General features: G+C 39.0%; 1 protein-coding gene across 1 annotated transcript in view; it reads right to left on the minus strand.

Annotated features, from left to right (window-relative positions):
• The window catches only part of trpc7b (transient receptor potential cation channel, subfamily C, member 7b), a 30,999-nt gene continuing 4,710 nt past the window's right edge, over positions 1-26,289 (minus strand). Inside the window, exons 2-11 of the mRNA XM_030764968.1 lie at positions 22,474-22,656; positions 18,471-18,635; positions 15,075-15,291; positions 14,440-14,673; positions 13,290-13,554; positions 6,974-7,169; positions 6,294-6,515; positions 1,972-2,052; positions 988-1,063; positions 1-143 (exon numbers count right to left, since the gene is read on the minus strand). Coding sequence (XP_030620828.1) covers positions 1-143; positions 988-1,063; positions 1,972-2,052; positions 6,294-6,515; positions 6,974-7,169; positions 13,290-13,554; positions 14,440-14,673; positions 15,075-15,291; positions 18,471-18,635; positions 22,474-22,656 — 1,782 coding nt within the window. The remainder of the gene's footprint in view (positions 144-987; positions 1,064-1,971; positions 2,053-6,293; positions 6,516-6,973; positions 7,170-13,289; positions 13,555-14,439; positions 14,674-15,074; positions 15,292-18,470; positions 18,636-22,473; positions 22,657-26,289) is intronic.

The raw sequence follows: 26,289 nt of genomic DNA on the forward strand, positions 1-26,289 counted from the left end.
TCATGGTTGTTTTTTGGTGTTTTTGCTGAACGTGTTGCTGAGTTGTTGGATCAGGTCTGCCAGCTCCCCTGTAGTCTGAGATTTCTCTTCCAAAAGCTCGTAACGTAGACTAGAGATATCCTGTTTAATCTCCTTCAGTTCACCTAAAAATAAACACAAATATAGATACATGTTCAGAGTTTCAGAGTTAAACACACAGATACACACATACACAAATAGTTTGTACAAGTTACACACTTGCACTATGAGCACACACACACTTGCACACAAACTTACTTACTGTCAGATAGAAAAACACAATCTCAGACACACATATACACACACACAGCCACATGCATAATGCTATCCACAGACACTTTTCAAATGATTTCCACAGACATTTTTCAAAACTCAAATGCAGTATCTGACATTGTGAAAACGGTGGCTTTCATGCGATTACAAAGAATTAAAACTAGACCTAACGTGTGGCTCTAGACAACCAGATTGATCTTTTTATTTATTTTTTTTTGTCTTGGGTGGGTGGTTTCCTCTATTCTTGAAATAGAAACATCTATTCCGACAACACCATTTGACATAATGAAGGGGCATACTGAACCAACAGTTCCAAAAGAGACATTAGCACTCCATAAATTATTAGCATGCCAGAAACATGCTAATAATTTAATAACATGCTAATAATTTTCAGTCCTCCTCTGATAAAACAGAATTCAGTGTCAAACAAATTAATAATAATAATAATAATAATAATAATAATAATAATAATAATAATAATGATACAAGTTTATTTAAATTCTTATTGTTATTCAGTTGTTAGGGTTGAAACTGTAACCATTACAATCAGAGATGTTCCTGCTGGGACTTTAAGAGTAGACATTGCGGTAGGTTACCTCTTCAATACAACTAACATTGTAGTTGTAACAACCCCCTCCCCCCCCCCCCCCCCCCCCCCCACCCTTGAAGCCCAGCAACAGACATTAAAGTTTTTACCTTCATTAACTTCATCATTCTCTCTGTCCACCTGAGCCTTCAAAACATAGCGCTTTATCAACCTCTTCATAATTTTCTGTGTTAAGGAATAGAGAGTGAAAGTGAAATGACAGGAATGTGTTCACAGAGGTAGGGGGTGAGGTTGGGGGCAAAAAACAGAAGGAAGAAAAGAGAGAATGAGGAAAAATGAAAAGATTCAGGCCTCATTTGCAGTTTTATGCATTATTTTTCACTACTTACTCTGTTACAGTTTTAAAGGCACTCTTTTTCTGATTGTGAGAAAACATGCATACATACATACACAGATACACATTCACATGCATGCACATTCACCCACAAAAAGCCACATATACAGTGTATACACAGACAGATGGTGATGATGGTTTGTTTTTAATGTGACTCTGGGGTACCCATCCATTGATTCTCGGGAACAAACACACACACACACACACACACACACACACACACACACACATACACACACACACACACACATACACACACACACACAGGTTGTCATGAAGAATCTGTTTTTGGATGGAGCATTAAGAGGAAATAGATATGGCATGTAATGTTCTTTTAGATCAAAACCCTCCACATTTCCCTCAGGGCAAAGCTTTTTTCCTCCACCCTCACTCCCTCTCTGCTTTCTACCATCACTCATTCATTACACGACAAAATTTCCCCAGTAGCTGAATTCCCACTCATAACCTATTTTTTCCATAAATTGACTAATTCACTCTATCACTCATTCATATACTCAGATAACACATGCTTTTATTCAACAACCAAAGCCACATACACACACACACACACACGCGCGCGCACACACACACACACACACACACAAACACACATATTCTTCTTTCAGTGCCACAAACTTCTTCTCACACTCAAACAACATCTTTGGCAGTTATTTTCATATCTCTTTCTCACTCACTCTCCACCTTCTTCAGAATGCCCCCCCGCCCCCCACCCCTTTACCTGGTAGCGCGTCGGGTGCTTAATGGGTTTCCTCACACTGTGCTCCTCCCTTGAGTGTGGATGGGCTCGGTATCGATCCAGCTGACAAGTAAAAAGTACAAAGGAGCTATAAGACCTGGACAGAAAGAGTGGACCATGTCTCTTTGTTTAATTAAATGCCCTAACAGATTTTTAGAATCAATCATTCTTAAGTCAGTACACTCAAGTCCCATAAGCCTTATTCATACATTCAGGGAGCAATGAGCTTTACCTTGAATACATTTTTTTTCTGAAATTCAGATTCAGTTCTTACACTCACTAATAAATAAATGCGACAATAGGATCAGCTTCCTTTTGTAATTGTGTGAGGGGAGACGTTTCTCAATCCTCAAATGACTTGTCAAATGTCTGATTAGCTGGCGCAGGCTATCAGAGAGCAAGCAATGCAATCATGCCATCGACTGTGAAGAGTCACGTGTTTCACAGTGTCTGAATCAGTGACTCATGGGTTAGAGATGAGGAAATGTTAATGGAAAATCAAGATTCAAACCAGCTTTTCCTGCTGGCTTTCTTTTACTTTCTGTAGGGTCCAGCAAGTCAGATTCTTCCGTAGCCGTGGCATAGACACTTCACAATTGGTCTGTGCAAATGTGTGTTAACGCTTTCAAAGTTACATTTTCTGGATTTGCAGTTTCATACTAATATTACATCCATAAAAACCTCTGTTGATACAATTATTCACATGAAGGCACTGTTTTCAAGTGTTTTCATTAATGCATTTACTCTGCTGAGAAAGTGCAATTACAACTCAGATTTATTTAGCCTGGTGACTGTACGATGTTGGAGCCTCAGAGAGGTGCATGATTAGGGCAATCATTCATAAATAATTATGTGTGAAATTATTGTTACAAAAGTGTTTTTCATTCCCTCATACATGGCACGGGTTGATGCCCTATTAAATTGGTTCTTGTATCTAGGACTTCAAAAATCAAACTCTCCAGCTGAAGAGTAAGGTAGTCACAATTCCATGTTAGCTAGCTATATTAACTAACCAGGGCGGAGAAGATGAAAACCACTGTGTAGCATGGAGAGGCAAAGACGCCAATATGAATATCAGTCTTGTCAAATGATTTGACCACATCAGGGGTTCCAAACCTTTTTTTGACAGATGAACTGCTTCAACCCAAATTATTTTCCTCAATACCCCCTTGAGATTTTAATTAAGTGAACTTAATTTGACAGTCACATTTCCATACCAGTCTAACAAACCCCCTACAGCACTGCCACAAACACATAGGGGGTTTGCAAAAACTCCCAGCTGAAAACCATTGGTTTACACTAATGCCAAATATTTAGCAAGTCTGCCAACTTCAAAAATGTTACATCACAAAACAGTATCAAGTTTGTGTTGGTCAGTGCTTAATGTTTGAAATGATTTACATGACAACGGTACTGCTTATAAGGAAAGTCTTTTTTTTTTTTACTCGCTCATGTACATACACAGACCAGAAACACCACAGCATTTGTTTACCAATGTTCCCCACACTACAGAAATGGAAATAGACACATTCACTGCAAAACATTTACAAACTATATTATTCCTTTAAAAGGCATTAGGAATAAAAAAAAGAAGATGAATTACTAAAATCAGGTCCATTTAAGGGGCCTTTCTGAGCATTAAATACCAGTTAAAATGTCATTGAGACATGACATGAAGGAAACACATTGCCACAGCCAGGCTCATTAATAGCACTATTCAAGTAGTCTCTTGTGTAGCAGGAGTACATGTACAAAAGTTCATAGAGGTCAATGTCTCTTAAGTGTCTTTGAGATGTTTAACCATTGAGTAATCTCATCATAAAGTTTTATTTATAGAATCAAATTTTACTGTGATTGCAGTGTGCATTTTTATGCTATTTTAATGTGATTGAAGTAAAAACCTGAAGATCATGATGTGGACAGATATAAGTCAAGACACATATTCCATTAAAAACTAAGCTAGATTTTAACAACAACAACAGCAGCAGCAACAACAACAACAAAAGCAATGCATTTTTCTGACTGATGGTCAGATGAGGGATGGAGATATAAGTCTAAAACCCAAAAGTGGAAAATTAGCATATAAATAAATGAAATGTCAACATAATTTGACATTCTATATTTTGATGGAACATGGGTTAATCAGCTGTTCATAGTTTGTATATTCAAATAAGTTCCACAGAATACTCTCCACGTCACTGTAACCTGACACTGTTAAAGTTTATTTTAGCCTTCAGAACACTGGCGTATACTGTTTTATCTATGATACAGTGACAAGATTACTAATTTTTTTGCATGGTATCCATCCTGACGGGATGAATTGAAATGAAGCAAGAGAGAGAGAGAGAGAGAGACATTTCTGAACTAATCACTGGACACTGTTTTTATTATGTCATCCACTGTATGAAACAGAAAATGTTTCCAACAAAAATGTTGCCACATTTTCTTGTGAAGGTACACAAATTTCTTGCATGTCAAAAGAGCACACCTGGCATGCAGCCATTTTAATAGCATTCACTTTTGGATTGAACATGTGTATGCTGATAAACAAGCATTCAAGAACGACAACAAGGTTAATTAGTGGTTTTACTGAGTGCATCTCAGCTGCAGTTCTGCCTCTGCACTGCAGTATACACACCTCTGACATGCTGAACCAAAATAGTACTTTCACATTACAATGGAGTCTTCAACATTTGTCTTAATAGCCCAGTGGAATTTCATTCACTGTAACTAAAGATTGATAACCCAAACCAAATCCTAACTCATTATCTCATAAATGTTTTTACTCTTTTCGTTTCAGCAATAACAATATCTTTGTGTAACATCAATCTCTCAATCTGTATGTGTGTGTGTGTGTGTGTATGTGTGTGTGTGTGTGTTTATATATATGTGTGTGTATATATATATTTTTGTATATATACACATATATATTTTTTATATATATCTTTGTGAGTTTTATATATATATATATATATATATATATATATATATATATATATATATATATAAAACTCACAAAGACACAAACAAAAAATATTCTCTCCAACTGAAGACTGGCAAATATCCCCTGGAGATGGCCACTTGGCAGATATTTATATGCTTGCTGGGACATTTGCCCACATTGCCACAGGAACATTACGCACAAACGAGAAAAGACTTCACTAAAGATTTGCTGGTATTTTAACATATGTATAAGTATGAACACAGCAAAACTTATTAAGAGCAGATTTCTAAAATCTGTGGACAGAACTCAGCTGATGTTAAACTGGCCACATGCACGAACTGTGGATTTTCACATGCGTAGTCAAATTGCTAAATATGCTAAATATGTTTGAGTATTCCTGTGCTAGTAACAAACGATAAGGTGGAAAATAAGGCATAGATGGAACAAAACCAGAGGCAGACATCATGCAAATAGGTAGATTTGCATGTTTATTGTGATTTGCAAAGCTTGATCATCACTTTTAGAGGTGACATTTGAACTAGCTAAGAGACTGGAGAGACAGGAGCAAATTTAGAATCACCATGTAAAAACTGTAGTTTTTGCTTTAACAAAAAATACAGGCCATAATCAAAGGGCACGCAAAAAAACTGAGAATGTGTACCGGAACAGCTGATAATAGTCATAGCCATATATAAGCAACATATAATATCTTGATTAAAGCATCTGCTACATAAATGAATATAATATATGGATAAAAGTGTCTGATAAATGAATAAATGTAAATGTAAATATTTAAACAGCACTCTGGCAGTGGCATACAACTCTACAGTCATGTTTAAACCTACAAGACAAACAGAACTCACACAGGACCCACACAACAGTCCAATATTACAACTATTGTTGTTGTTGTACAGACCTGTTGACTTGGCAATAGAATTTCACATTATATTTAAGCAGATGCCCCCAGTAGCTCTTTTCATTTTAAGCTAGTCATGATCTCAGTAAAAGCATCGCATGCAAACTTGTCATTTAAAGGGCAAGTCAGCTATTGAAATAAGATTGTTTACAAATGTTACTGATGTTTACATCATCGTTACTGGATAATGTGCAAACAGGAAACTGTTTTCCTGTTCATTTTATTTTACTGTATAAGCAAATTAGCTGCTATTATTGGCGTGCTTAGTAAATTTGGTCCTATGTCTGCTGTATCAACAAACAAGCTTCACTGTTATATAGCAGGGAAAACTATAGTAAAAGTACGAAATGTACAACTATCATGATGTCCTTAAATATATCAACATACATTCTCCAGTTAACTACTATTAACACTTCAAAAACATTAAACACTGTGATTTCTCACCTTTGGCCGTAGGTTTAGCATGCCCATCTCCAGCTCATTGTCATGACGGTGCCCTTTGGCCTTGCAGAGGCGAATGAGGCAGGCTTTTGTGCGTTGTGCTAAGTAGTAAAAGGATTTAGGACTAGGCACAAGGTTAAAGGGTGCAGGAAGGGTGCGACCCTCATCAAAATATGACAACCACAGCTTAGCACGGGCAAACTTCCACTCAACGTCTGCATCTTCCTGTGTCAGAGAGACAGAGAGAGAGAGAGAGAGAGAGAGAGAGAGATAGAGAGGGAGAGAGGGAGAGAGAAGGGGAGAGTACAGTTGTAGAGCAAGAGTTTGGAGGAAAAATGAAGGAATGAGTAAAACAGAGGGACAGGGAAAGAAGCAGGAAAGAGAGAGAGAGAGTTGGTTCAGAGAGAGGAAAACGGCAGAGAGACAGACAGGAGAGAAGGTTCAAATCATATCCAATCAACAAAGGTATAACCGACTGCAAAATCAACCAGTCATCAACACGATATGAGAATGTTTCAATGATATCCACTAACACAATTGGTGATTAGAGCACAGATTTAAATAAATGACATCTGGTCACTAAACTAGCTTTTAACTAGTGAACAAGTTTTCGGTTAAGTTGTAATATGGCATAAATGAAATAGAACTGTAATATTGATAAATGATCGCAGATTATTGATTACCTCAATCTCCTGGTAGGAACTGTTGATCATGGCAATTAGCATGTTGAGTAGCACCACTACCATGGTGACATTATAGACACCATAGAGGACATATCCAATATTCTCAATAAACTTATGATCATATTTCAGCACCACTGAGATCACCTCTGAAAGGCCGAATATAGACCAGAACAGAGTCTTAAAACTCTCTTCCACCCTATGAATACACACACACACACACACACACACACACACAGAAAGAGAGAATATATTAATAACCTGTTCTGAATAGCAGCACACAACATTGTAATATCCTGCTCAGCTGAGTCAGAAAAGTGGCAGTAAAGAGTCAGTCAGTATTCAGTCCAGTTGTTGCATGTGTGCAGGTATATGTGTGTGTGTGTGTGTGTGCTTGTGCAAATCCAGAAGTGTTAGCAATGTTTATATTAAATTATAATTTAATTATGTGTGTGTGTATGTGGCTTTAAATGTCCGAGTGTATAGAAGTATGTATGTATGTATGTATGTATGTGAGTGACTATACCAAAGGACATTGTCAGTTTTAGAGTGACAAAATCATCCTGTGATGAAAGCTGAAGTCTTGTATACTAATTTCCGGTCAGTATTGGCTCTGATCCAGTTGTGTCTCTGTGAGCTCTTTAATCCTCACATTGTGAGTGAGTTTGTGTGTGTGTGTGTGTGTGTGTGTGTCAGTGTGCGTCTGTACTCAGAGATCTTTGGGTCACACTGATCTAAGTTGAGCCTGAGTGAGATTACACAAAGTTTTGGGGGCTGTCCCACAATGAGAAAAAATAACTGAGTGAAAAACAGGGGGAGGGAAGACTGGAAAGAATCTGCTTTAGGAGTCTGATCTGTTCTCATAACCTGACTGAGTATTAAGGTTAAAGTAGAATGTGTGTCCGTGTGTGTGTGTAAGCATATCAGTGAGTCTTTAAATGCACGCTTTCGTGTGTATTTCCGTATGCATGTCTGTATGTCTGTGTTTCTGAATTAATAAACCTTTGTGCAAGTGAGGCAGTATGCACATATTGGTTAAGTATTAGTAACAGTGATCCATGCTAAAATACTCAAGAGTGAGAACCCTTTTACAGCCAAACACAGAAAGACAAGCATTCAAACACAGAATTGTTCATGTTTGCCTGTGTCAAAAAAAAGGGCACAAAAAATACCACAATCACAAAAAGCACCCCCCCTCTCCGTCTCTCTCTCTCTGTCTCTCTCACACACACACACACACACACACACACACACACACACACACACACACACACACACACAGACTCCTCTTTCCCAGGGGTCTGCAGTGTTGAAAGGCAATTGCCACAATCATAAATTAATCTTTGTTCTCTCTAATGATTCTGCTACAGACAAAGCATATCAGTTTCCCCATCTCTATCTCTCTCTTTCGTGCTCACTCAGACTCCTTCCATTTCTCCCTTCATCCTCTCTTACTTTAATTACTCTTTTGTCTCAGTGGTATATCTTTTTGACTCATATTTGAGAGAAACTGTTATTGTTCATAACCACAATGTTGTTTTTGGCACAATGTTTTCTTATTGAGATGAGCCAGTGTTTCAGTTTCATTTAAGACACTTCACTGGGGTGAGTCAGCAATCAGTACAATATTGCCATTAGCAATTTCATTTAGTAACTTAATGTGTGAATCACATCTGTGCAACAATGCAACAATATTCACCAACTAATCTCCAAGCTCTCTCTCTCTCTCTCTCTCTCTCTCTCTCTCACACACACACACACACACACACACACACACACACACACACACACACACACACACACACACTCTAAATATTAAACTCAGATTAATTTTGTGCAACACGAGAGAAATTAGACAGGCTGCCATGGTGAAGACTTTGAGCCAGCTGCATGTGTAATATCAAATGCTGACTGACTGATCACATACCTCAACACGTGCATGTCTTTCTGAGTCTGTGTGAGTGTATGAGAGAGAGAGTCTCAATTTCAAAGAGTTTTTGGACTCTGTATTTGGAAATTTGGATTAGTAACCTATGTTGTTCACAATAAATCAAAGTCTCTGTTAAAACCATTGAATTTTCTGCCTTGAAAGGATTTCTATTTTTTTCCATTTTATTTTTTTCAGCCTTTTTATCATTTAATGCTTAACTGAGATTCATCTTTTGTAATACGTCGTTTTGTACAACCCTAAGCTGTTCCTTCATTAGCCCTCATTTCTCATTATTGATTTATTATTTCATTTTTCTCTGCAATACCTTCACATGTTCACCCACATGCCCACAAACACACACACACATACACTGACTTAAAAGGTGACCCTATCCTGAGATATGTCAATCAAAATGTTAACGTACCTCCAGAGTCTCTCAGCTATGAGTCATGTTTAAGCCATCACCATGGAGATAATTTATTTATTTATTTACTTAGTCATTCTAGAAACTGTACCAAGTGGCTAGATGGTCCTCTGAGACTTAACCATTTTGCTCTCTTTCTTTTTTTTTGCTGCATATTTTATCCTTCACTTGTTTATGTGAGAATGAACCTCTTCATGTGAAGAGGAGGGACAGAATGAGAGAGAGCGAGAGAGAGAGAAAGAGAAAAAGAGTGGGATGGGATAAAGGGAAGATTGGAAGAGAGAAGAATTGAGTGGTATGTGACGTACATTTTAAAAAGTGACGAAACCATAAGGATACCACAGGAAACAAAAATCTGTTTTTCTTTATCTGCCTGAATACACATTTTTACTCCTCACAACTATAGCGAACTCATTCTCTCTCCTTTAAAGCTTTAATTTTCTGACTACAGCTGTTCTTCTTCTCTCTCACTTTCCCTCCTCTTCATTTAAACAGGCCCTCAGAATGCTCAAGTGAAAGAGCGAAAGATAAAACACACACAACTGCATCTCCTTCTTATCTCCATTTCTTCACACCTATTGGTACACCTGCTTCTCCTGTCTGTAATTTCTGGCTACACACACACACACACACACACACAATCTCCCATCATACTCCTGAGAGCTTACCAGCAGTTGACATGTGCGTCCTGTTGTGCCTACAGTGACTCACTCTCTCTCTCTCTCTCTGCACTTGTGTAGCATGCTCCATGTCCCCTAAATTTCGTTTCTCTCCCTCATTCCCTCATTTACTGACAATCACATATTCTCTTTTCTTTCATCTCTACCTTCTACCTTGCTTCCTTTCCCTGGTTCTCTCTTTCTCTCTCTCTCTCTCTCTCTCTCTCTCTTGCTCTGTGTGTGATTGAGGTGAAATTAAATACTGATCTCCCAGAATTCCTAAACCCAAAATGCCCTCGGGTGTAAGCTTTCTTTAAGCGCCTGTTTCTCTCTCTCTCTCTCTCTCTCTCTCTCTCTTTCTCTCTCTCTCTAACAGGACAGGAGAGATGCCATGCAGAAAATAACTGTGCAGTTTTCACAGATGAGGAGAATATGTGTGTGGGTTTTCCAATCGATGCCTCTGTGTGTCATATCTTTAGGTTTATATTTATATGATTTATAGCATATAATCCCAGTCCAAGGTCACTCTTCTCTCCTCCTTATCCTCTCCGTTTTATTGTCTTTTATTTCCCATATCCTGCAGCTCCGTTTCACCTTCTCTCTTTTGCTCTTTTGTCTGCTAAGCCTCCCTCTGTCAACACTCCTCCTCTATCTCTTTATGTCTGTTCTTTATCTCACTTCATTTCCTCATCCCTCTCTCTATCTTTTTCTCTTTTTCTCTTTCCGGTGTTTTTACTTCTTGAATTGTTACTGGTAATAATGTGCGAATATGAAAGTAATAACGACAGTGATGAAGTTAATGATAATTATCATTATTACCATAATCACATCATCTCATCCAAACATCTCATCACTCCTATTATTCTCAATAAACACACAATGAAAAACGCACCAGGTAATCATGTGTCCCTCTTTCATTCTTTCTCTCCCTCTCTCTTTACTGGTGTCTGATGGATGAATGTATGAGTGTGTGTGTGCTGGTTATTATGTTTCTCTTTGCAGCAGGTTCACCGCAGCTGTGTCTACCCTAAAGCCATTCCCAAGAGTTTGGTCTCACACCAGACAGTCAACAACTGCTGCTGGCAGTTAGGTCATGCTACAAACCAGACTCATCCATGGCAGAGCACACACACACACACACACACACACACACACACACACACACACACACACACACCCTGAGGGAGATCATTATCGCCATCTTTCCCTTTGACACTCGTTGACTATTTTGTCACTCACTGTCATCAGAACACGCAGACATCAGATACAGGTCTCCCACACACACACACACACACACACACACACACACACTCACTCTCTCAGACACACTCAGACTTTGCTGTTTTTCTTTGCTGTTTTTCAGGAACCGTCTCACAGATGCACATTCACACATGAAATAACACCTTTGGAAATATTAAAATTTATACTAATATGAGCTATTCAAATGAGTGGGTGTGCATGTGTGTATTTTGCATAATTCTCTATCATCAGGTCTGTGGGTCCATACAAGTCCGCACACACACACACACACACACACACACACACACACACACACAAGTACGTACATATACTCATGCGCACACATATAAATACACACACACACATGCACACACATTCTGCTCTAAACAAGATACACCACTGACATCTTGTGGCCTTATGGTAAATAAAAGTATCATGAAGAACTGAACCACAATGTTTTCTCATTTGATTGCATGTGATCAGAGAATCACTTAGATGCTATTTTTTGTTTTTGATTACCTCTCCACACTTTAAAACAAAACTAGGGGAAAGAGACAAACAGTAAAATCAACCAGTTTTTCACATTAGGAGACAATTTTGGCTAGTTACCAATTTAGAATTTCAGATTCAGAACTTGTCTTTGAGATGTCACGTTATTTTTAGGTGTTGGCCAGTGATAATCCACTGACTGTATCATATTTACCTTTAATATCTTGACCTGAAATTTGTGGAATAAAACCTTGAAATTGTTTCTGTTTAAAAGTAGATAGATTTTTTTTGTTTTTCCGGGGGCGGGGTAGATGAAGTTTGTTACTTAATCCACCCCCTCCCCCTTTTTAATTTCTTGTACTTACAGTGGTCACAGCAAACAATAAAAGCAAAGCAAAGGCACGGACAAGAATAAGAGTTTATCTTCTGGCTCAGCTCAGTTCACTGGAGGCACTGTTTCAGCTAACTGAGTCTGACTGCTCTTTAAATCAGTATGTTAATTTAATCCCTCTGTGAGTACTACAACAACAACAACAACAAATCCAAACCCTAACCCTAACCCAGAACCAATACTATTTTACATCTCACTGTTACTTCATAAAGCTGTGATTAGATTTCCAACACCAACCACTACCAATACTATTTTACATCTCATAGTCACTTCATGAAGCTGTGATTAGATTTCCAACACCAACCACTACCAATACTATTTTACATCTCACAGTCACTTCATAAAGCTGTGATTAGATTTCCAAAACCAACCACTACCAATACTATTTTACATCTCACAGTCACTTCATAAAGCTGTGCTTAGATTTCCAAAACCAACCACTACCAATACTATTTTACATCTCACTCTCACTTCATAAAGCTGTGGTTACATTTTTTTTTAATATTTTGTATTATTCCCAGAAAAATAAAATAATTAGTAAAAAAAAAATACAAAACACGCCCGGCGCTTGGTAATAAGGAATGAGACGGGTATGTATCATTCGTTCTTGTCTTTTGAGGAATCTATTTCATTTATTTCATTTTATTTTTTGCAGGGATGAAATTCTGATGGAAAAGACTACCAATCTGCTGGTCCCGGTTGAGCGCTCAGGCGGCACTGGTGCCAGGCCCGGTTTCACTCTGCTAAATGAAGACGGACCCGTTGGGAGGCGATTAGATTGAACTGACAGCAGCCTGAAATGCATTTGCAAGACGATTTGGAGATTATAAAAAGAGCGATTCTGTCATATCTCTCGTTTTCAGTGCAGTGAGAATTTCAATGAGCCTTTACTGACCGGTTTCCTTAAATAAAGAATGACAGCCAAAACACAGATAGACAAGGGAAAAAGAGCAAAAGAGAAAGGAAGAGAGAGAGAGAGAGAGAGAGAGAGAGAGAGATGTTCTGAAAACCAGTCAGAAATCACACTGTGAGTGTTAATGCTAAGTTACCATGTATGTCTGTTCATATCTGTTAAACACACAGCCCATTTAAGTGTCAATATAATGTTCTCTGGTGTGTGTGTCTGTGTGTCTGTCTGTATGTGTGTCTCTGTGTGCAAGTTCTTAACATGTGCCCATTTCACTCACGTGGTAAAGGCAGGGTTGTACTTGGCTCCAAGATAGTAGGAGTAGAGGTTGAACATGCCAATCATAAAAGCGACAAAAACCATGATGAAAATGACCATGAACTTAAAGATATCTTTGACAGTTCTGCCCAGAGATATTTGCAGCGGCCCAAAGCTCTCATTGGCTGGCAGGATGTAGGCGATCCGAGAAAAACTCAGCACCACAGCTATGGCATAGAGACCTTCAGATATGATCTGAGGATCAGATGGACGCCACTTATTCCTGGCTGAGAGAGAGAGAGAGAGGCAGAGAGAGAGAACACACACACACAGAAAGAGAGAGAGAGAGAGAGAGAGAGAGAGAGAGAGATACATAATAATATATTCTACACTATAAGGTAAAAGAAACACAGCTGTGTACACCTATGAAGACTCACTCAGACACACAGATGCAGACTTTTATAGAACTACATGAGAAGAAAATGTTGAATCACAGAAGGAGTCAAAATTAAATTTGTATGTTACCTTTAATATTAAATTTGGACTAGTCTTGTTTGTTCTTGTACATCAATGGGACACTGAAGTGAGTAAGATGTGAGTGAGCATGCGTGTAGACTTTTGTTCCAAGGCTTCAGACAGTGTGTGCAACAGATCAAATACTGTCAGACGAAAAACACACACACACACTGTCCAAGCCCTGCACTGTGTACTGTGGAGAGGTGAATTAAGGATTTCTCCTCTCTCTCTCTCTCTCTCTCTCTCTCTCTCTCTCTCCCTCTCTCACACACACACATACACACACACACTTACGCATGCACGCACACACACTACCTCTTTTACCTTATATGATCATTATCAATGTGATGTCAGCTTTTCACCAGCAGATGGCAGTGTTGAGAGGACCACAGAGGACAAATGCCAAGAGGACAAAATGTTTGCATGAGGAGCTTTGACGAGAGCACTATTCACTTAAATCGCAACACTGCAGGTACCTGAGTAATGGGGTGTTTATGGCAGTGTTTAGGGCAGGTTTATTTGTTTATTAAATGAATGGTCCAGGTCCAGGATTTTAAAAAGCTGCTCTCTGAGGAGTGTCATGAGGAGTCAAAGGCAGATTCAAGTGCCCTCCCAGCTCTGATACCATTTACTTTACTTTACGTTTCTGAACTAACCGTAGGTGAAATATGCAACATCAGCCGGAAGCGATGCATTGCTGATGTCACTGTTGGGGACGTGCATATCCACGTACAGCTGGGCTTTTGATGCCTTGAGAAAAGCCATGAGCCGTGCTGTAAAAGATGCTACAAAGATGGACAGCATTCCGAAGTCCAGAACGTTCCACAGGTGCATGATGTATTCCCGAGGCCCATCAGCCCAGATCTCCTTACACTCTGACCAAATCATACCTAAAAACACACACACACACACACACACACACACACACGCAAACACACACACACAAGACAAAGAGAAATGAAGAAAGGGAGACAGAGAGAGCTGAGACAGAATAAGAGATCAGAGGATAAAAATGAAGGCAGAGACACAGGCTAATGAATTTGTAAGGCTGTGCGTGACATGAAATTTGTTTGTTTGTTTTGGTCTTTCTTTCTTTCGTTCTTTCTTTCTTTCGTTCTTTCTCTCTTTCTCTCTCTTTCACACACACACACACACACACACACACACACACACACACGATGAATAAATGTGACTGCACAATGAATAAATGTAACTGAGATATGCGATATCTATATGATTATTACCTGTTATGAAAATTACTACAGACAACTTATAAAGCACCACTGCTTACCCAGGACCCATTTCATGATGAGCAGCTCAGTCCAGGTGAATTGGGTGGTCTTGACTCGGAACACCTGACGTGGGTGGTCCGTTATGGTCTCATTAGGCAGGTTCTTCACACCCTCAAAGCGGTCTGACGCATTCAGAACCAACAGAGCCAGGAAGATGGTGAAGGAGACAGCGTGGGCTACAAACTTCATAAAGGGACTGCGCAGGATTTGACCCAGCTACAGGCAATACAGAATTAACACTCCAACATTTAAATAAACAGAGTAAGACCAAAGTACAGAAAAGGACTTCAAGATTTCATCCAGCTAGAGAACCGTGGAAGCAACAGAGTCCAACAGAACAGAGTCGAAGCTTTAGAGTTAACGTGTTAGCATTTCAGTATTGAAAACAAACAGTCATGCTGAAACGAAATGTCAAAACATGATTTAAAACAGCCTGGAAGTTTAGTATTGAAAGAACAGACAGACTAGCTCTCAGTGAGATGTAAAAGGCCAAGTCTCAAATCAACCTGGAGCTCCTTCCAGTACTTCTTCCCATAGGCATATGCTCTGGGCTGTGACAGCTAGAATCCGATTCCACCAAATCTGCACTGTGATAGTGTGTGTGTGTGTGTGTGTGTGTGTGTGTGTGTGTGTGTGTGTGTGTGTGCGTGCGCGCGCGCGTGTGTGTATTAGCCTTCGTTCTGTGCACGTTTAATTGGAAATGACAGCGCTATCACTACAAAATCAGAGTTTAGAGAGAGAATAAGATGAAAGTGCGCTTTGATTTTCACAGAGCAGATACTGACTACATTCTATTACCCTTCAATTACCCCGGAGGACATCCCAGCGAAAAGAGGGTGACACACACATCTGTACACGCTCAGACACGCACACACACACACACACACACACACACACACACACACACACACACACACACACACACAGGGCAATTATTAGAACATTGCTATTATTTCTTTAATCTTCTCCTTTATCAATTTACACAAAGCGACACTAAAATGCTTCAAGCCACTGCTTCTCACTAGTGTCTCACCTCATCAGCCAGCATTGTTTTCCACATTGATTTTACTGGATCAGTGTGAAAATCAACAGAATCTCAATCTAGATGGAGAGTGCGACAAGGGCCCTAACAAGAGGGACTAAGTTATTTTTTTCCATTACAGTCACTAATTATTATAATCATCGTCGTCCTCATCACCTTTGCACACTCTCCATTAAATGTTCCCTCTTGTCTTTTTCTCTCTTTTCTCTCTCTCTCTCTCTCTCTCTCTCTCTCTCCTTATTGGTTTCTGTCAAACGGTGACAGCACAGATGCCATAATGAGTCATAATTACCAACAAACACAAACTCAAGGAGCAGAGAGACCTTTAGACAAACACTCGCACACACACACACACACACCAACAACAACAACGACTCAGCTCTCAGACAAACTTGAATAACCTTTTTTTGCCACTTACCCACACAGACTCTCTCTCTCTCTCTCTCTCTCTCTCTTTTTGTCTCAAACACACAGGCATGCAGGCACGCATGCACGCGCACACACACACACACACACACACACACACACACACACACACACAAACACACACACACACACACGTACACACACATCTATACTCAAACTAACACACATAATTCAAGACAAACTGAAGGACATGCCCTTGGTCTAAGGAGTACTTGTAAACTCATTTAAGAAATCAAAGCTTTCTGTTTCTTGTCTTGCAAATGAGATTTGCTCTGTGATGAGGTCTGATTGAGATTAAAGTCTCCCCGTTCCTCTCTCTCTACCCACACACTCAGCACTCCTCTCTCTGCTCCAATCATATCTCACTAACTCTGTGCGCATGTAATAATATTATAGAATCATGGTTATGAAAATGTGGACAGAAGATGGAAATGAGATATTTCAGATTGGTAAAATACGCCATCATCTATGGTAAACTCACTGATACTACATTTATGAACCTAATAAGCAAAACTGTAGGTAAAACTATGAGCACACTTCTCTTTCACGCTTCACTAGTTTTCAGTGGTAGTGACCTGTAATGTAGGAGTGTGCTCAGCTTCAAGTCTCATTAATGGAGGAAAGTGCGAACCCAAATATTGATTGAGTCTGAAGAAAAGCCCCAAACGCCTCAACAGCAGCGAGTTTACACACAAGGAAGGCGGCGTGTTTGTTTCTGTTCCTGAAAAATCTGATAAATGTTTATGCTTGGTTCTGGTTTTCTCTGTTTCTGGGACATCTGATAAATGTGACTGATATTAAAGGCAAAAGTCTGAGATCGGTCAAGCCCATGGCGGCTTAAACAAACTCAAAACAACTGTGGGTATCTTATGCAGGTAATGAATAGTGTGCCTGATAACACTTCCACTGGGGCTCGCTTCAGTGTTGTATTAGAATAGTAGCGGGTGTTTCTTATAGACTGTTATTATTATTATTTTGTCTGTCCCCAGTAACTGGGGATGTATATATATATATATATACTCGAACAAGCTTGTGTGCCTCGTCATCTCTCTCCAAAAAAACAAACGAACAAACAAAAAACACCTACGGTTTACTAAAGCACTTTACAAACAGAAGTTTGTTATGTTACTAACTGTTCTTTTGTCCAATGGTTGGCAAATGTGTGTAAAATGTCATTCTGGTGAGCGAGAGTACGGTTTTCTTTCACATTAGGAAATGTCTGTTTGATGAAAGATTTGAAACAAGCCGAGATAAATGTACCATTAGCCAAAAACAATAGTTTATAGACTTACGTGCGGGGAAATTTTTGCTCAGCTAAACTGTTCTGGAAGCACATTTGCCTGATATGAAAAAAGAAAAGTCTATCTAGCTCAGTGAATACAGTATGGACAGGCTGTGATTTTATGGCCATGCTAGGCTTGCGGTCATCATTGTTTGTCAGTTTGAACTCAGAAATGATGAGAATTAGAACGCTTTTCCACAGTGTGCAGCATGTCTCGAGGCTTATGACATTTGCCTTTAGGATAAATGATATCTTGTCTTTTAAAAGAACAAAATAGTCCAGAAATTTTGGAAGTAGGTCATAACACAAAAAAAAAACACATACATTTTTTTTCTGTGATGTCATTTGAAATATTACACATTCCAAGTCATTAAAATATTTTCCACTTATCTGTAATATTCAGTATTTTCATCTCATTATGACACTTAACATTCATGCTATACTGAATATTTGAAATAACATCAATGAAATATTTGGATGTCTGGTTAGTTTTATCTTAAAGAGGTAGTGTGCACTGTTTTTTGTGAGCTCAGACTGATACTGAGGTTTAGTTACAGGAAATGTGTGTGTGTGTGTGTGTGTGTGTGTGTGTGTGTGCGCGTGCGCGTGCGCGTGGGTGCGTTCATGTGGTTATGCTGATCTTACCTTACTGCAGGGCATGATCCAGTATGCAATTGCGAGGAAGGGCAGACCGAGAGTCACTCCCAGTACAGTCCAGCACTTGACTCCTATAGACTGCTGCCTTAAGCCCGACAGATTCTCATACCATATAGTCAATAACTGCTGCTGGCAGTTAGGGTGGGCTACAAACTGGAGACAAGATTCACATACAGAAAAGCACTCACACACACACACACACACACACACACACACACACACACACAAACAAACAAATGTGATACAAAATAATCCCTTGGAGGTTTAAGTAAAACTACAAAACTCATTTTGTACACAGGTCCTCAGTGTTTGCCTTTGCGCTCAGTGCAGGTCACTCAGCAGCTTTCTGCCTCTCTCTCTCTCTCTCTCTCTCTCTCTCTGTGTGTGTGTGTGTGGTAATCGGGATGCAGAAGAGTGGCATACACTCCTCATACCCTAGTTTCATAATCAACCTAGTAATGAGAAGCAAGTGGAATGGATTTGCACAGTACTTTCCTATCGACCTTCTGCATAATGTAATAGAATTTTATGAGTTTAGAGACAGATAGACTATAGTCCACAGTTTTAACACTTTTTTATTAATCATTATCTTAAGATCGTTGATAAATTAGGCCATGAAAAAAACATTTAACTGCGGAAATAGACTCATTACAGTCAATGTGAAGATTTTTCTTTTTTTATTTATCACAGAATATTTCTTTTTTTTTTCTTTATGTTGCATATTTACATGTACTTTCAGTGGCATATGTGCAACAAACCCTTGTGTGATGCAGAAAAATGGACTTGATACAAAAAAAAAAAAAAATTCAGGACCACTGTGGAACCCCTCTGCAACTGCAGCTGGCGAGAACAGAGATATTGATTAATGTGGATGCCGATTTGAAGCGCACAAAAGCAGTTATAAAATCACACGTTTTCCGTTTGTTGCCTGAAACAGGGGTTGGTTTGCTAGCAAGTACAATTTCACAAGATGAAAAAGCAGCCGAAAATGTAGTTTGGAGTGGATTTAGTGGCAGAGGTAAAGGAAGGAGGATGAGAGATAAGGGGCTCGATTTTAATTATCTAAGTGCATGGTCTAAAGCGCATGGTGTAAGTGCATTTAGGATGTGTCCAAATCCACTTTTGCTAGTTTAACAGCAGATAATTTGAGCGCAAAGTAAGGCGCAGGGCGCAGAGGGGTTGCACTGGGTCAGTTAATTAATCGTAGGTATGTTTTGGATGTAACATGCTATAAACCAATCAGAGTGTGAGCTCCCATTCCCTTTAAAAGCCACCTGCGTTGGCACCCTAATGGATTGCTATTACAATGGCAGACATAGCACCTGGATGAAAAGAGCGATTGGCTGCCTCCGCCATCTCCCACCTCCTCTGTCCAATCAGTTACTCCATTTTTCAACGAATCAACTGCGACATTACTTCAGACCTGGGGGTATTCCAGAAAGCGGGTTTAGTGAAAACTCAGAGTTAGTTAACTCAGAGTAAGTAGTAAACCTCCTAATAGAAAAACCCTATGGCTACATTCAAACCCTATGGCTAGCAAAACAAAGCAATAAGGCTCTTCTATTAGGAGGTTTACTACTTGCTCTGGGTTAACTAATTCAGTTTTCACTAAACCCGCCTTCTGGAAGACGCCCCAGCTTTTTGTTGGTCTAAGCGCAGAGGCTTTCAGTTGCATTCAAAATAGCAACACGCCAATAATGCACCTGACAACACCTCATTTTAAGACCATCCGCCCAGATGGATGCAAGTTCATTTGCTATTTAAACAACGTCGGCGCTCGACACAAAAATGACAAGTGCAGCAGTCTTAAACTAGCAAAGACACTTGCATTTCAGTTTGCATCACGTTGCGCTGGGTGTGAAATAGAGCCCAAGGAGACAGGGAGAAAAATATCACTAGGTTGATTACCTGGCTGTGAGCTTATCTTTTGGCTCATGTGGAACTATGTGTGTGTGTTTGTGAGTGTGCGCACCCGCTCAGCAATGAACAGCCCTCAAATTATCTCCACAGTCTATTTCATGAATGAGTGGTTACAGCAAGTTTGCTGCTACCTGCCGTTTGAATGAAGGCAGGTTATATAGAACAAGTGTACTTAACTAATACTGCAATGACCACTGAAGCAATAGGCACACACATGCACGATTCTCCTCTCCTCACCTAAGAATAGTCTTTATAAACCTGTGTTTGAGTGTGTGTAGGACTGTATATAAGAGTATGTGTGGGTGCGTGTGTGTATCTTTGTGCACCTGTCACCAAGTGGATTTGGAGACCATGAGGTCAAGCTAACCCCCCCTCACTTGGTTACCATGGTGACAGCCTTCCTTCCAGCAACACATGTCCTTCATTTTATGTCTCCTGTTGCATTTGAACTCTAAGCTCACACTGTGTATATGTGTATGTTTTTGTGATGTTGTATGGACCAAATGTCCCCGATAATGATGAACACCTGAGCACTGGCAGTTTTACTGGAACATTTGCTGGTCCTTTTTTATGATTCGTAGTGCTGGTATTAGTAAAATAAATGTGTCAGAGTGTCAAAATTTTTCTTTGGTTAGGTTAGGTTGGGTAATTATTCCTGTGGAAGTAAATAGGAACTCCTCATTAAGATATGAACACAGACATATTGGGGTGTGTGCGTGTGCGCGCGCGCGCGCGTGTGTGTGTGTGTGTGTGTGAGTGTGTGTATGAATGACATTTTACTCAGAAAAAATGACAGATACCCCAAATCAGAGGGATTAACATTCTCAGCAGAGCAGGGGTTGATATTTTCAGCGACTAATAACACAAACACACGTCTGTGTGTGTGTGTGTGTGTGTGTGTGTGTGTGTATGTGTGTGTGAGAGAGAGAGAGGTACAGAGAGAGAGAGATACAAGTGTCAGTGGTGCCAAGACATACACTTGCTCTCTTTCATTTGTTTCCAAATCAGAAGGTTCATGTATTAAATATTGAAACCCAGAAACACCCACATGGTTGGGTTTTCTGGATAATGATTTACTCTGAAGAAAACTGATGTGGTATATACTTCTTTTTTTCTTTCTTTCCCCCACTTGCCTTCTCTCCCCTTTTGTTTCTTGTCTCTAAGTACAGTGACTAAGGTTAAGTCTGGGTGGATGTAAGGACAATCAGGGTGTTATGGTCAGACAGAGTCAGACAGAATCAGACACACATACTTGCTTACAATCAGAAACAAAAGCCTCTGCTCTAGTGCTCTCTAAATCTCTAGACAAGATGACAATTGACGTACAAATTTCTTACACATCTCTATAGCGAAACCTGTCTTGAACATTACAAAGGTCTCTCAATAAAGTGAACTGTGGCAGATAATGCTTATATGCAGATGAGGATAATATACTAAAGAGTGGATTCCTTGGTGAGAGCTGAGATGAGAGTTGATATGAAAGTTGAGGCAGATAGCAGGTAAGGGAGACACTGTGGTCAGCTGGGGCATTGTGTTTACTGTTCTAACAACATATTCACTTTATTTACCACATTCGGCACTAAAGTCATATAACCCAAAGTGAAACCCCAAATCTTTAGCTAAAAATAGACTGACTGCATTGTAAAAGAGATGTAACATGAGAGACAGTTGGCCTCACCCTCAGGTTTGGTCATTTTGCCACTGTTGTGCCACTTACCGATGTGTTAGTCGTCTGAGTCAAAAGTTATACCATTCTTAGCCCTTTAGTTAACAATGGTTTTAAAATCTTAGTGTCTGCTGCTTCAGTCTTAAAATGACTGTGAACTTACTGACTTAGCTCCGATATATAAGTAGATTTCAACTAATTTCCTGCTGTTCGTGTGGTCACCATTGTATATTGCATAGAAAAGATAGTATGGTGATGTTGATGTCTGATGTCATGTAACTTTGCACTGTGAAGACTTTACTTTTCACCGTCATGTTACTCACCTTATAATGACGACAGATGGACAATGATGTGAATGAGTGTATGGTAAATGAATAACTTCAGCAGTAAAAATGGTTGTCTGACCTTTTTGACCTCGTATTTGATGGCGAGTTTCACGCGGCTGAGGCAGGGACGATGGTGATCCGTGGGCGGAGCCTGGTCCACATCTCCATTCAAGATGGCCTCCACCTCCTCAGTGTCCCGACATAAGTCTAGCACTCCTACTACAAAATCTTTACATTGCATCGACAACTTCCTGTACTCATTCTAGAGAGCATAAAAGAGAGAAAGTAAGAGAAAAACATAAGAGACAGATTTTAAGATGCTTTGAGCTTGGTTAACCTGCTGATTAACTGAACCAGTTTAACTCCCGTCACAGCAGAGGAGAGAACAGGTGCAGCTCAGAATTTAATTTCACACTTTCTCAGCCCACAGCTCCAAACATATACACACACACACACACACACACACACACACACACACACACACACACACACACACACACACACCTTTTCTCCTTTGGCAAACTCCTCAGAGACAGAAAACTAACTATTGCCACATTTCTACGATTAGCCTATGATTAAAAAAAGAGATAAACTGTCACATCTGCGTGAAACAGAACATAAAAGTAAAGTGGATGGCGATATTTTATTCAGCTGATGGGGGAAAAAGGTATTAGTACAATAGAGCTGATATGCTGTTACAAAAATATATGTGACATTAATCTCTTTTTGGCGGTCTGAAACTGGTCCTAAGAGTATGTGAGCTTAGTAAAATTCAGCTCTGCATTTGATTTAATTTCATGGGGTATTAAAATTTTCATTTTGCTTTCGATGGCTATATTTTTTTAAAGAGAACTTTGCATAGGCTTACAAATTACTCTGGAGAAATAATCGTAGATTTGAAGGAGCTGGCAAAAATGTCACAGGGAACCTTTATTAGATGTCCTGTGGGTGGAAAGGCAAATTTAAATTGAGCTTTTTGTTATATCTGCAGTCCCAGTGTGTACATAAATTGCAGCAATCTCAGTATGAGACTAGGAATATAACATAAGATCATCAGTTACCCCCGCTAAATGTCTCTTACTATGGTACAGATTCTATAAACACTTTTAAATTCTCTTTAATGCACCTCTGAGCTGCTGACACCGCAGTTGTGAGTTTTAACTTAAGAGTGCTATAATGACTTTCTAGAACTTTCACAATTAGATAACAAATGTTTTTGTTGTTGTTGTTTTAGTTCAAGACAAAGTAGGACAGATAAGAAATGTCTGAGATTGGCACTGCTGACTGATGAAGAGCAAAGACAAGATGAATTCCAGGAATTTCTACGAGAGGCACTGAGATTTGTCAACGTGCATGATTAATAGCGCTTCGCTGAATCAAGGTCAGATTGACACCTGTGTGCCAAAGTACAAGGCATTTTAAGTACATTCAATGATTCCTGTCCTCGGGTTACTTATCTTACTATCTGGGAAATGTAGCTATCTACCAACAATTATTAACAATATCTGTTAAAACATATCATTTTTCCTCCCTTATGGGGAAATTGCTCCATCTCTCCTTTCCCTTTATTTTTTCCATATGGGATTCACTCTTTTCATTCCATCAGTCTGTTAAATCCTGTTCATCTCTTTCTTTGTCATTCTCTCTCTCTCTCTCTCTCTCTCTCTCTCTCATACACCGAAATAGGTCTGCATATTTTCATACATTACCATTAAATAAGCGACATATACAAACAGTGAATCTGAGAAGTGTATGCATACCTGTAAACAAGTGTAGATGTATGTATTTTCAATCACTTAAAATGTAGAGCCGTGTGCATTTCTTAACCATGACAGATATTGATACATGCATGATTTTATTAGCTCTTTTATTACCCTCAAATTAATGTTTGAAAATGGGAAATTGCAATGAGCTTGAAACTAGCTGCTAACACATGCACTTTACTAGCTAAATTTTTATCAGCAATTTAGGCTATACATTAAGGAGTCATACTGTTGATCAGTGATTTATTCAGTGCCTAGAGCATTGTTAGTTAGGTAACCTAGCTTATTGCTCCCACCAAACTGTCACGTAAGAAACAGTAGCAGGTATGTAGATAGATATTGGTGTCCCTCTATTATACCACCTTTACTGAAACAATGCTACAACAATTAGTTGGTAAGTTTAAAATATTTTAATGAGTTTATTTCAATCTAAGAATGTAAATAATGATTTAAAAAACGTCTACTATGTTTAATTTACTATGACTGATCTGTAGAGAACCCTCTGTATTACCTGTAAAATGGCCTGGAAATACCCCAGTGGAAAAAGCAGAAACCTGGCTACAGCTGTGGCTGTTAGACATGGAAAGCTGTAGCATGACTGTAAAAAAAAAGACAAGACTGCACTAACAACTGAGAAATGAATGGAAAAAGAAATGTAGAGGGTGTATTTTCTAGAAAAAAAAAAGAGTCGCAACATGCAAAAAGTGAAAAACTAGTGTATTGCTGGCAGAGAAAAAAAAAAAAGACTGTACTGACAAGATTTAGAACATGGTCCCAAGTATTTCATTTGGGAAAATTAAGCTGAAATTATTTTAACATCTCTAGCCTGCGTCATGTTGGAATTTCTTGGGTGTTTTCACTTAGAACATTAATGTTCACAAGTCATCTAGCACACTGTGCATGAAATGCTGAACTGTATGGTATGAATAATACATGGTCAGTTCTACAATGTTTCACAAGAAACCTTTGAAAAGAAGCAATGGAAATTTGTCATGTAAGCTTATGTCGCTGGCAATACTGTTCACAAAATCCATGGTATATTAAAAATGAGCATACCAAGGAAGCACTTATTGGGTCATCAAGCAGGTGAAGTGTTTCTAAAACCATAGAACACACAAGTTAGAGAATATGTGAGGTCATTTGGGTTTTGTTTCACACACGTAAAACAATTGCACATATCCTATATATGTATGTATGTATGTGCACGCATGCATACGTGTGTGTGTGTGTGTGTGTGTGTGTGTGTGTGTGTGTGTGAGTGAGTATAAACTTACATTGATACATTTAGAAATTTCATAAGTGAGAATGAGACTTTCTAGCTATGTATGTATGAAGGATGTCATGGATAGATATACAGGACAATTTTTGTGCATTGAAAGGGGATTTGATCAGAAACAGAAGACATATTCTATCATACTTAGAAATAGTCATTAACTGAAGACAACCATGGAAGCAAGAGAAATGATAATTAGCTTGAGTACAGATGTGCTGCCAAATAGGACATTTGTTTGTAATCATAAGTTGTTTATCAAAAACAGCAATATATCTTGACATTTTGTAGACATAATTCTGGTCTAGTGTGACAGTTTTGTGTTTTAAATTACTATATATTTTATGTTTTTTATGGTATGTGATTTCTAGTTGGTTTGATATCTAGCCAACCACGTCTTGACTTGTGTCAAACAAGTGGTAAAACAAAAATCCACCTGAAATTTATTTATTCATTGATTTGTCTATCTATCTATTTATTTATTTATTTACTTAGGCATCATTCAGTATTGATTAGTGATAACTGCTTTGCTCAAATAGGAAAAAGACACTCCTTTTCATGTCTCGTCCTTGCTTAAACTGAACCATTACTCTGCACTCCGCTGTTTGTAGGTGATACAGTATGTATGTATCTCTAAACATTATCACAGTGTGACAAGAAAACATTTTTTGATCATTTTACTCCAGTCATCAAAAATTAACAAGGTGATTCCTTTTACAATAGGAATGCCATTCCCTCTCATGTCCTCTACAATCCCTCATAAGGGCTGATGTGCTGGAATCCTTTACAATAAAGTGTGAGACAATGAGACAGCACTAATGGGTGTGTGCAAACAAGCATCTATCTTTTTCTTTCTCTCTCT

The sequence above is a fragment of the Chanos chanos genome, chromosome 2 (assembly GCF_902362185.1).
Source record: "Chanos chanos chromosome 2, fChaCha1.1, whole genome shotgun sequence".
NCBI classification, from domain to species: Eukaryota; Metazoa; Chordata; class Actinopteri; order Gonorynchiformes; family Chanidae; genus Chanos; species Chanos chanos.